The sequence below is a fragment of the Corythoichthys intestinalis genome, chromosome 10, assembly GCF_030265065.1.
Source record: "Corythoichthys intestinalis isolate RoL2023-P3 chromosome 10, ASM3026506v1, whole genome shotgun sequence".
NCBI lineage: Eukaryota > Metazoa > Chordata > Actinopteri > Syngnathiformes > Syngnathidae > Corythoichthys > Corythoichthys intestinalis.
Window position 1 is genome coordinate 34549046 of NC_080404.1, and position 12198 is coordinate 34561243.

Sequence of the window (12198 nt, forward strand, 5' to 3'; positions counted from 1 at the left end):
GAACCAAGTGATGTTTCAAAGTCTTCGAAGCGGAAAATCACACATAACTAGCCCGGATCATTTCACATGACGACTGGGTTGTCGATTGTCTTCGCCGATCGCCAACCCGCCCGCGCAGAGCAATTTACAGCTCGTTCCCCTGCTACTACGGACAGGAGAGCTTGCCGGGGAAGCAGCTGGACAATGACCACTGAACAAACCGGCTGACGTCGGAGGAGCGTGTCGCTGCCAAATGGTCAACAGGAATATGGCAAAATAATGCTTTACTACACGGCGAAGTCATAAACAGCGAGACTCAGTGGAGGGGGGCGTCTGCAGTTGTTGTGCAGCTAACATATGCAGCTAATGTGTATGAGGAGAGCTTTTTACATGACCATCCATGATCAAACGTAAGTAGTCCTTTATTTAAAGAAAGTTTGTAGTGTATACTTTGTAATAGCTGTATTCGCGGCCATTTTTAACACAAAGTTGCAATTTCTGATCGGTCGGAAAGTTTGACAGAACACCGGGCACATAAAGAGGGCAGTAGGCCGAGTACAGTGCTCTCCCGGCGGGGGGATGTGCGACAAGCCGCCGGTCGTCGGCCGAGGGGACAAGGATCATGTCAGCCATAAAATACAAGCCACCAACATATTAAAAGGATCCCAGTATTTCACATAATACAAAACACGATGTTTACTCACTTCCTCGTAAGTCCCATGGTCCCACAGTAGTAGGGCTTGTTTTGGCCAATATCCACCGGTGAATTGGAACCTTTTGAAACCCCAAAAGGGCGCACACGCTTCTCACTCGTACAGAAAGATTTTTCTGCAGCCGTTTGGCTGGCGTGATGTGAAAAATAAACGTATTAATCCGCAAAATCACCTGAATCCTTAGTCCTTCTCATACAACCGTACGGCTGTATAGTGAAGAGGACTCCTTCCTCCGTACACGTCACAGCGCCCTCTTTCTCAACTCGAGACTGTTGCCGGAAGTCACTCATTTTTATGGCGTGGGATTAAAAAAACTAAATAAATATAGCGATCGCTTCAACACACATCCAAGTGGTCCATTTCATTCAGGAGCCTAAAATACCGCGTGTAATATGAAATAAACATGCTTTTTCGTCCGCGACCCTCATGAGGAAAAGCGGCATGGAAAATTAATGAATGAATGAACATGCTTTTTCGTGTCACAGTTACTTTAACTCGAGTATTCGATTAGAAAAAAAAGATTCGAATTAAATTTTACTGCTTCGAGTATTCGTTTAAAGTGACGTTGTCATGGTTTATTTTGAAAGCGTTTGCATTTTGTTATATTGATTTGGGTGGATACTCTTCCCCCTGGTCTGCCCTATTTCATATGGCTGAATCCAACTGCTCCTTTATAGGACCAACATAAGCTAAGTTTTTGTTTGAGCTTATGTTTTTTGTAATGCATTTGTAATTTAGTTTATAGGTATATTTTGCTGATCTTTGTGGGAATATGTGACTGAAACATTTGTGAAGCGCATTGAAAAAACGTTAGTGCTTTGTAGCATTTAAGCTAGCAAACTTTTGCTATGTAAGTTAGCCAATTGTTCATTTGTTGTACATAGATCCTCAGTTTTTTTTTATTTTTTTATACCGTTTGAGGCTCAGCTCAGGTATTTTAATTTTTCATGTTCCTTATCCGATTACTCGATTATTCGAACTAACTAGCTAATCGCTTAATCGACTACAAAAATAATCGATTGCAGCAGCCCTAGTTACGAATATATTTATGTGAAACCACAGCAGTTCAAACAATGTTGTTCTCCATTTCCCCCCTTACAAACTGCCTGAACAAGTTGCCAAGTCTTGGTCCTTAATGACACCGACAATACTTTCAGAAAGTGGAGAAATCTCCACATCGAGGTTATACAGGAAAACTGTAAAAAGCAGCTTTCACAAGCTGCGTAAAAGGGTCTTGTGTTAATCGAGCAGCTAATGGCTTCTCTAGTTATCCCCATATAAAGACAATTATTTGCGCGTCTGCGGGCGCAAAGAGAATCAATCAAACGTAACAAGTCGAAGGCGCTCTCGTGGTCAGAGGGCGAACTTCCTGTGCTGCCCGAGGGTCCGGCAGGGCCGAAAATAGATGAAGTGCTTCTTGCCACAGCTTGATGGAGGAGGAGGAGGTCTATCCGGCATCGGCATCATCATCATCCAAGCAAAGCCACCGCCACTCGTTACAGTCACATTGTCAACGGCAGAAATCCTAATGGGCTATGATGCTCACTTTCACGGCCTGCTGAGCAGATCTCTGTGTTTTTCACATACATATCTAACAGTACTCTTTCTATACCACAGGTGTCAAACCTATGGCCTGTGGGCCAAATACGACCTGCTACATCATCACGTCTGGCCCGCAAATTATATTATGCGCATCGGCTTCATGTTTTTTGCTAAAAGAAAATGTTTATAAAATTTTTATACTCCAGTCATTTAAAAAATATGTTTTATTAAAAAAAAATATATATATATACTGGACTGTCTCAGGAAATTAGAATACACAATATTCTAATTTTTTGAGACAGTCCTGTGTATATATACAGGACTGTCTCAGGAAATTAGAATACACAATATTCTAATTTCCTGACTGTCCTAATTTCCTGAGACAGTCCAGTATATATAGTAAAAAGAAATTGTAAAAAAAAGATTATATTCCCCAATTTTTAAATTAAAAATTATATGAAAATGGAAAAACAGATAAAGAAAATAAGTTTTTTTTTTTCCATACATGAAAAGAGAATATTTACTTTCCCCTTTAAAAAAAAAAGAAAATAAATGAAATAAAATAAAATAAAAAACTGTGCTCTTAAAAGGCGCAAAAAAGAGGATTTGGACATTTTCGAAGTCAACAATGTCTCTAAACGATTCATCAACTATCATAATAGTTGTATATTTATTTGCTAATCGATTAGTCAATGAGGCACTAGATGTCCAATCCATTTTGACTGGCAGCAATTTCAGCCAAATGACTTAGATATTCATAACGAGATGGCCGACATAATGGCCCTCTGCAGGAAACCGTAACTACGAAGTGGCCTGCAACAAAGATGAGTTTGACACCACTGCTCGATACACATACTGTATTTACAAGGAATATGCAAAAGTCTACTGGTGTTGTTTTTACAACAAACATTTTACATATTCGTCAAGATACAATAATATTATTGATACGGTAAAAGGGGACAAATTTGTTGCTCAACTTTGATGGACAATAAGCTGCGCCTTCTGTTGTTTACTACTCGGCCACCTGTTGGCAACATAAAAGATATACAGTACTACATAAAAACGCCTCCAGTAATACAAAGTAATATTAGGCCTGTCGCGATAAATTTTACATACATTCTCATAAATTATTGTTGTTTTGCGATTTTATTTTCCAATTCAACCACTAATGTAGTGACAATACATCCTGATAAATCACCCGTTCAAAAGCAATACATTGTTATTCTTAAAAAAATATATATATATATTAAAAAAAAAAAAACACAAAGCATAATGAGTCATTTGAAAGCTAGCTAAGTGTAGAATATGAAATAAATAAGAAACCCAACGCTATTTTTGTTCTATGCCAGTTAGAGCTCATCAAAAGCGATTTGATTTTATTTAATCCAAACTGTCATCTTGTCCTGGAAAGTACGCATGTCAACAAATTTGAAGCCAAATTATTCATTGCCAATCACATTTTTCATAATGCGTGTCATTTTAAAGCTATTCTTAGTGTACAACGTAAAGTATGTGAGAACTTCAGAAAACGTTATTTACATGCGGAACATGACGTGCTTTTATTTTGTTCACCGGAAGTGCGTTCGCTAAGTCGCTAACTATACGGTCTACACTGATTGAAAAAAGTGCACTTGTCTTCAATTTTCGTCATGCATGTGGTGTCTGTAATAGATTTTTTCTTTTTTTTTCTGCATCGATTGTAAATGCTGCAAACTAGCGAGTTTTCATGTTTAAAGTTTTTAACCACAAGTTTGCATTTTGGAGGAGACTGCCAATGTTTTATAACATGCTAAAGTGGTTAGTACATTGTCTTTTGTTCATTAGCCTCAATGTAGCAATGCTAACGTTTTACAATGTTTATCACAGATTTGTTTCCTTATGTTGTATGTCTGAACTTTAATTCTACAGTGTGTTGATGACATATAAACATATGTGCTTTACAACAATATGAATCGACTTTTTCGTTTTAATACTTGGACCAACTAAGTGTGGTCATTAAATTATTTTCTGCCTTTTCAGTGGGACTTACTGGTGTAAAATGTTTGCGAACCACTGGCATTTAGATATTTCAGGAAGCACTTTGGTATTTTTTTCTATCGATTTGGTATCAGTAAGTTAAAAATGACATGCAAATATGCTAACTCAATAATAAAATAGTTGCGTGACATTAAGTGCACCAGGATATGTTGCCACATTCGTACCTCAGCTCTTTTCTCCTTTGGATGAACTGCAATCCAAATTGTGATCAAGTGGGTTTACAACATTTGACACTTGGTGAAGGTCAGACCAAATGCTACGTTGTAAAAACATTGCCTGCATTAACACATTTACGACGCCTTCCTGTGCGGCACCTGCATCTTCTTATTGCAATCCAGTTTCCCTCTTTTGAAAAAACATGTTTGGAAGACTTGAAATCTGAGGATTACCGTGTACAAAATGAACGTATTGATGAGGAATGTACTGATTCCGAGCTATTTGGATTAGAGCTGTCCCGACTACTCGACGTAGTCGACGTTATCGATGACGTAAATGCGTCGACGAGTACACCATCCTGTCGACGGTTCATAAAAGGTTAAAAAAAATAAATGTGTGGAAAGTTGAGAATGACGGACGCATGGCATGCAAGCGGAGAAAGCAGCACAATGCCAAAAAAAGCGCACCAGAGTGGCCAAAGCATGGACTTATTTTAGAGAAACAAAGGAGGGTACAATGTCGTGTGCAGTCTCTGTAATGCCAAGATTGCGTACCACGGCAGAACGTCGGCTGTGAATGAACACCTAAAACGCCGTCACCCAGTTGTAATTTTGCAAGCTGACAGGAGACAACAAGCTGGCAGATTGTAAGTCCATATAACTAACTAACTAACAAACAACATTTCTTAATTGAAGTTGCCTTTATGTGCGTCGTATCAACGTGCGTCGAATCAATGTGCATCATGGCTATTTTCACATACTTCACTCCAGTTACACTTGACATTTATTTATCTACTCTGCTGCTGCTCCCGAAAGCTGTAGGTCTCAAAGTCTCTGGAGTATGTGCACACCATGCAGATTGTATTTCTTAGAATGATGGCTGCAAATAAAAAATGGAAACACAGGCCTGCTTACTATAGTCCATGACTACACTAATCTTACTTTATTTTATAACATATTATTATGTATATACATCTAGTAGTATACAGTGGTACCTCGACATACGATCGCTTCGACACACGATCTTTTCGACATCAGACGTAAAATTTGACTCGCCATTTGTTTTTACATCCGACGACATGCTCGAAATACGATGATTTTTGACAGCCCCGCAGTTTCTTTGTTTTGCCGGAAGACGGACGCAACGCTGATTTTCTTGTGAGAGAAATCAACACTGGATCTGAAAAGGTTCGTGAAGGTGGAAAAAAAGAAGGAAAGGTGACACTTACCATTGAAATGAAGATGTGAATAATAGCAAAATATAAGCATGGTGTGTGCATCCATGAACTATTGAACTGGGTCGACAATAGAGCCGTAGAATGTTGATCTCGGCCGGCGGTCCTCCTCCGTTTGCCAGTCTTTATAAGTTAAGGTGACAATTCTTATTGTGGTAACATCGACAAAAGAATCGCCAGCTTCGTCAGGTTTCTAATCATTTATTCCATCTACTCGCCTCGTGTCCGCTGCTGTTGACACCAGGATCAAAAGAGAAAGTAAAATAGAACCGCACTCAAGTACAGCAAAAAAAAAAAACAAAAAAACATTTTTTTTTATCCACCACATTAGAACCCGATTCGTTACATTATTACAGGTGTTATTATTATTATTATTACTATTATTATAATATTGTTATTGTGATTTTTATTCATAATTTATTTGTTTTGCTCTTTGTAATTGCTATTTGCAATACTGTAGTAAAAGCAGTATTTATTAAGGTTTTGGGCTGTGGAACGCATTAGTGGAATTATAATGTATTCTTATGGGAAAATCCTGCTTGACATATGACCATGTTGACTTACAAACAAGGTCCTGGAACGAATTAACCTCATACAGTATATAGAGGTACCACTGTACTTTAATATTAATGCTAGATCATTTTAATATATATTTTTTAAGAATTATTTTGAAACATGTTGGAAAAGTGAAGTCACAGTGTTCTGAATCTGTTTACATTAGATTCTTTTGCACTAGTTAATGCTATCAGTATACAATTTATTATTGTTATTCACATGTTTATTTGTACTTTAATAAAGAATGTAAGTGTTCCAAAATGTTTTTATAGATTAACAAGTGTCAACAAAAATTTAATTGCCAGATTAGTTAGAAATAAAAGTCTTTAAAAATTATTAGTCGACTAATCGTTAAAAAATAAGACTGCTGACTAATCGGGAGAAAAATAGTCGTTTGGGACAGCCCTGATTCGGATATTAGCTAAAACCTGTCACGGACAGTTTGACCTTAAAAGGTTCCAGTCAACTCCTGAAGCATATGTGAACCCAGTCAAACTATGTAAACACATTCTGCAGTTCTCTAAAAATAAATAAATAAATAACAGGTGCTACATTTCTTTGATGGATTGTAAGACTTTGCTCAGTCAGGCCATTGATGTCTGTTTCAATGTCAGACCCCACAAGCTTCGTCTCCATCAGTGCCTCAATGGCAGCATTAAATATAGGTGATAATGGGTCGTGACTGACAGCTACAAGAAAGATGCAACTTCATTTTGGACCGTTTCGTTTCGATGATGACAAACTGTCAAATTGACACTGAGGAAGGAATAACACACCTAGCATCGATTCACGTCACGACTCCTTTGTTGGCAAACATAAACTTTGATTTTCGTTCATTTAAGACGTGAAATGTGGATGGGATTAAAAAGTCAGAAGAAAAAGGTATGACAAGAAATGTCAATCAAGGATGCGAAATCATGAATGCGGGAAAGAGAAACTGCGATCGTTTGGTTTTTACCTGCAACGGGAACGAGGCGCTCTTGTTGCCCACATAACCCCGGACGACGTGGCTCTGGATGGACAGGACACGGCACTCCATGGCTGCTCCCGGTGGTCAACCGAGGAGGACAGACGCAGACGGACGAGTCCAATTCGTTGGCTCGCGTCACCACATAACAACACGGAAGAGGAAAATTTTAGTCCCTGACAGCCCGGCGCACGCCCACCGGAGATTTAGCCGAATGTTAGCTAGATGGCTACCCGGAGGTGTGTCACGCGCACGTATGACGGTAGCGTGCGTGCACGCGCGCGCATGACGAAACCCTGTTCTCGCGAAAACGTATTATTTATTGGAAACCCTAATAAAAATGATTACGTCGTCCAAAATTATATTCATCCACGCGAAGCCACCTAAATTATGTAGTTTATATGCCATTTCTGTGAGTGGCGCTTTTTTTGTGTATCACGTTTATTACTTAGCGCATGCGCTGTAGATTCAAAACAAAGATAAAATGAACATTAAAATAGTACTATATAAATGTGAGTTACAGCTTAAAAACAAAATACAGAATGCGTTTCCTGGCAGCAGGGTTTATGTAGATGTAACAAAATAAGTTTTTGTTAACTGGAAGAACTCAAAAATAGCTAGCTAGCTCGTATGGCAACCTGTGTGTGGTGCAGTGATGCTGCCAAGTAAAATGACCGTACAAAAATAAGGACAGAACCGAGTACGAAAAACTTAACTAAACGGGAAAGCAATGCGTTTTCGTGTGGATGATAAACGTGTGTTCATATTTCATAACTATTGTCAGAAGTATTTCAAACTTGCGATATGTGTGGTCACCTAAATTCCAATGACGTTTTCAAACGAGGGACGTTCACGTACATCGTTAAAAAAAGTCATAAATCATTTTGATATGAATGAAAAGATAATAATTTGATAAAACACTACAAATTATTCACCTGGCGTGCCTTCTTTCGACACTTATATTGTTTTTACCTTTGTGAAATTTGTGAGTCGAAAGTATACCAGGATCAAAGCAGAGCGATGAAATGCTTCGTGATTGTGACGCCATTGTCGTCGTGACTGAGGGGATTTGGCAACGCGCATATAACACAGCAAGCAGATGTGAAAGGGCTGACAAAAAAATAAAAAGACCGCATATAAATGACAAATTTAGCACAGCAATGCCGCAGAGTCGTGATTAGAAGGCAAACGAATGTCGTATATGCCTCGAACTCCATCTGCTGTCAAAGCAGAGAACTCATTATTTTCTGTATAGTACTGGACAGTACTCACTTAACCCTTTCAGAGACAGTTGTCATTAGTGGACAGCTATTAGAAAGTTGACAATTAAGACCTTTAACCCTTTATATATAGGGTTAGTGACTATTTTTGATCATTAACAAACAAAAAATATATATAACTGATTGTTTTTCTTTTTTTAATATAGTTATTAATAAATTCATAAATGAATGTTAAAAATTCCTAAATTAACGTAACAAACGCAAAAGTAGAACCCCACAATATTTTTTAACTAATGGTATGCCATAGACTGTGATATATGTCCAATTAATTTAAACTACGAGGATTGGCCGTACATGCTCATAAATTGGTGACAATGCCAGACGTGCAGTCCATTTTGACTAGTGTGGCTGCCAACCTTCCCAGTCAAAATGGATTGGACATCCAGCACAGACAAAGGTAGGAGTGGGAACCTTTTGGTACCTCACGATACAATTTGCGATACAAAGCTCACGATAACGATGATCTGACGATATGGCGATACAATGATTATCGATACATTGGTCAGGAAATCATTCTAGAATATTCTACAAACAACTAATAAACAGAAAACAAGCTTCTGTGAATTGGAATGAGTTTATCACCAGTAGACATTCAATCCAATTGAAGTGGGAGGGATGGCAGCGAATGTCCCTCCCACTTCAAACGGATTGAACGTCTATGGCCATCAGCAGCAGCCAATGCCAGGCAATGAGGTAATTTTGGGCTATTTAAGGTCATTTACCTGTTGATTTTCAGTTACTTCCTGTTGATTTTGGGGTATTTTACGGGTCACTTCCTGTTTATTTTACGTTACAGAACAGGAAGTGACCTGGGAATCACCCAAATGAATAGGCAGTGACTCAAACGCAACAGGAAAGGCCCTGAAAATCTGACAGAATGACTGTGAAACGAACGTCCCCAGTCTAAATGGATTCGGCGTCGTGCACCGTCAATGCAGCCTTAGAGTTGACTGAGCCACTATTTTGGTAGTAGCATGGAAGATTTTGGTAGCAACTTGTAGGTTCCTTTTTATTATTATTATTTTTAGACATTGACACCATTTTAAAACGATATCTCGATTCTTGGCTGGAGCATATCGATAACCTTTTGTGATACAAAGTATCACGATATATCACCATTTCGATATTTTGTCACACCCCTAGTCAAAGGCCAAGAAGTTAATGTTGGCCCTATAGTGGTACGTAGCAGCCCAAGAGTTCAATGAGTGTCTCATAAGTCTAAAAAAATAAAATAAAATAGTCATAATTGGTGCATGGCAGTATTAATTTGATAGTATTTGGGTACTACATTGTTTTGTATGAGTTTCCGTGATTTTTGGTAACAGTAAAATAGCCTTGGACAAATTTTGAAACATTTTTTTTTTTTAAATAAGTTTTTAAGTTAAGTTAACATTTCACAAACATCAGAAATATTTGTAATCGCATTGTAATGAATTATCCTCATGGCAAAAAATAAATAAAAAGACAAAAATCTTAAACTACGAGGCAAACTACTTGCATCTTGGTCCAACTCAAGTTTATTTTTTAACTTTATTAACACTGAAAAGACAACAAGGTACATATATCATTATCATCATCTAAAGCGACGATCGGTCGTTTATCCACGGTCATATATTAACTCTGTCTCAGTAGTACCTGTACAGCAGCCTTCCACGGCAGACAGTAAGAACGGGTCATTAGCTTCATTTTAGTACAGTGTGGGGTGGTGGGGGTGGCAAAAGGGTCTCTAGAGGAAAAGACAGGCTTAAGACATTTCCATCATTGTGACGACACACACAACTCGCTCGCTGACGTCTGAATGGACAGTGGCTGGTCGCTAAGGTAACCGTTGGTTGTTTACAGTGTGGGGGAAATGTGGTACAGGACACAACATTCCTCTTTGAAATTACTGCAGTCCTAGTGTCTGTGCGTCAGGTCTTAGCAGCAACATAAGGAAAAAAGAGGTTGGATGTGTGACAAATGAAACCCAACAGTCACGCTCGCACGCCCAATACCATACGAACCAAATTCAGCTTGAAAATGTGACAATATGTAAAAATTGACACCTTTGTTATCCATCCTTACTGATATGAATAAGAAAACTATGCTCATTGGTTAAAAAAAATTCTCTTCGTGGTTAAAAAAAAAACATGAAATATAAACTATCATTGGGGTAAAATATTTTTTTAAAAAGATAAAAAAGGTAATTTATCAATTATTCATCCTTATGGGAACAAAAACTTATCTTCATTGATTCATCCATCCAATCATATGCTGTACCGCTTAACCTCATAAGTTTAATGAACAAAAAAAAAAAAAAAAAAAAAAGCTAAAAATGAAAGCAAAAGTACAGTACGTTAATTATTGTCTTAGGTAAGAAAAAAGTTAAATGATTTTCACACACAAAAAAATACTTTTGGGTAAAAAATATGGAAACATAACTCAAATTATTAATCAACTATATTAAAAAAAAAAAAAAAAAGATTGTCTTCATTGGAAAAAAATTCAAATAAGAATATCCTTCTGTGTAAAATGAAATAAAATTTTAGAATTATACATATTATGCCTAAGGGTAAAAAAAGCAACAATTAAACAAATTTTTTAAAAATGCGACAAAAAAGAAACCATAAATATGTTATTCAATAAAAAAAAAGGACTGTACGTGTACACGCACAAACACGCACATTTGAGGGATTGTCACCGGCATGCGTATCTGAGGGAGGAACAGTAAATTTGGACGTCCCTTTGATTTAGCCGCTAGCAATGAGCTAACAGTTTTTTCACCTGGAATCAGCAAACACAAAAAACAACTTTGTCGTTACATGGCCTCCTGTTGTTTGCATTGCAGATTTTGCTTGATTTCTGCCCTACGAATGACTGTTTCTCTGCGGCTTTGAAGATGAACAAGCGAGCTGCCTCATGGTCAGACGCACCAGCTGACGACTGAACTTCTACTGGTGAGCCAATAAATAGGAATGGGAATAAAGGAGCAGTCTCTCTCTGTCTCTTTCATTCTGATGATTTTGACATGATTTCAGGGCTCCTCAAAGAGCTGAAGGTCGAGCCTGACGACAATCTCGCCGGTGGGAACCTCGTGGAGCAGCAAGCGCTTGGTTATTGGTCCCTTGGAGCCCTGGTCCTTCTTGATCTCGGCCAATCGGATCTCAGTCCTGCCCAGGAAGTCTGAAAGGAGAAAATATCACTCATTGTAAATCTTCAAACAAATTCGACACGAACACACACAGAAATTTGTAGAGTACTGACCGTCAGGCGAAAACTGGTCCCGTTCAAAAACAGTAACGCAGAGGACATCTTGTTCCAAGTCTTTAATGAAAAACTGGCAGTTGGAGTTCCACTTGGGATTCAGCGTGTCCTGCCATAAAATACAACTTTGTTTAGGAAATGAACAATGCCAATAAAATTATTTGAGCAACTTTTCATTGTTCCTACCTGCAGCGTTTTGGTGATGTGACACTGCGAGCCCATAGTGACCTCACAGTAAGGATTGCTTTTTCCTAACACAAAAGCAAATGTCACTTGATGCCACAAGAACTTAAAGTGGACCAGGAGTACCAAAATCAAATCCATACATTATAAAATAAATAAATATGTTATTAACCACACTATAGGGCATTCATTCAAATACAATAACTTTATTTTGCTATTTAGGGTTAAATATGTTATTTTAGTATTTATATTTTTAGGTCTTTATTTCAAAATGTAAACATTTCAATTATTCATTTAAATAATTATTTA

The 12198-nt window shown here is 37.9% G+C and overlaps 2 protein-coding genes across 3 annotated transcripts in view; both read right to left on the minus strand.

The window, feature by feature from the left end:
- The window catches only part of LOC130923060 (pyridoxal kinase-like), a 34464-nt gene extending 26093 nt beyond the window's left edge, over window positions 1-8371 (minus strand). Inside the window, exon 1 of the mRNA XM_057848478.1 lies at window positions 7175-8371. Within this exon, the coding sequence (XP_057704461.1) occupies window positions 7175-7255 (81 nt within the window). The 5' untranslated portion in view covers window positions 7256-8371. The remainder of the gene's footprint in view (window positions 1-7174) is intronic.
- Window positions 8372-9964: 1593 nt separating this feature from the next.
- The window catches only part of itsn1 (intersectin 1 (SH3 domain protein)), a 121574-nt gene continuing 119340 nt past the window's right edge, over window positions 9965-12198 (minus strand). For both annotated transcript variants that reach the window (XM_057847365.1, XM_057847363.1), the window contains 3 exons: window positions 11893-11957; window positions 11707-11815; window positions 9965-11625 (listed from right to left, as the gene is read on the minus strand). In XM_057847365.1, the coding sequence (XP_057703348.1) occupies window positions 11477-11625; window positions 11707-11815; window positions 11893-11957 (323 nt within the window). In that variant the 3' untranslated portion in view covers window positions 9965-11476. The remainder of the gene's footprint in view (window positions 11626-11706; window positions 11816-11892; window positions 11958-12198) is intronic.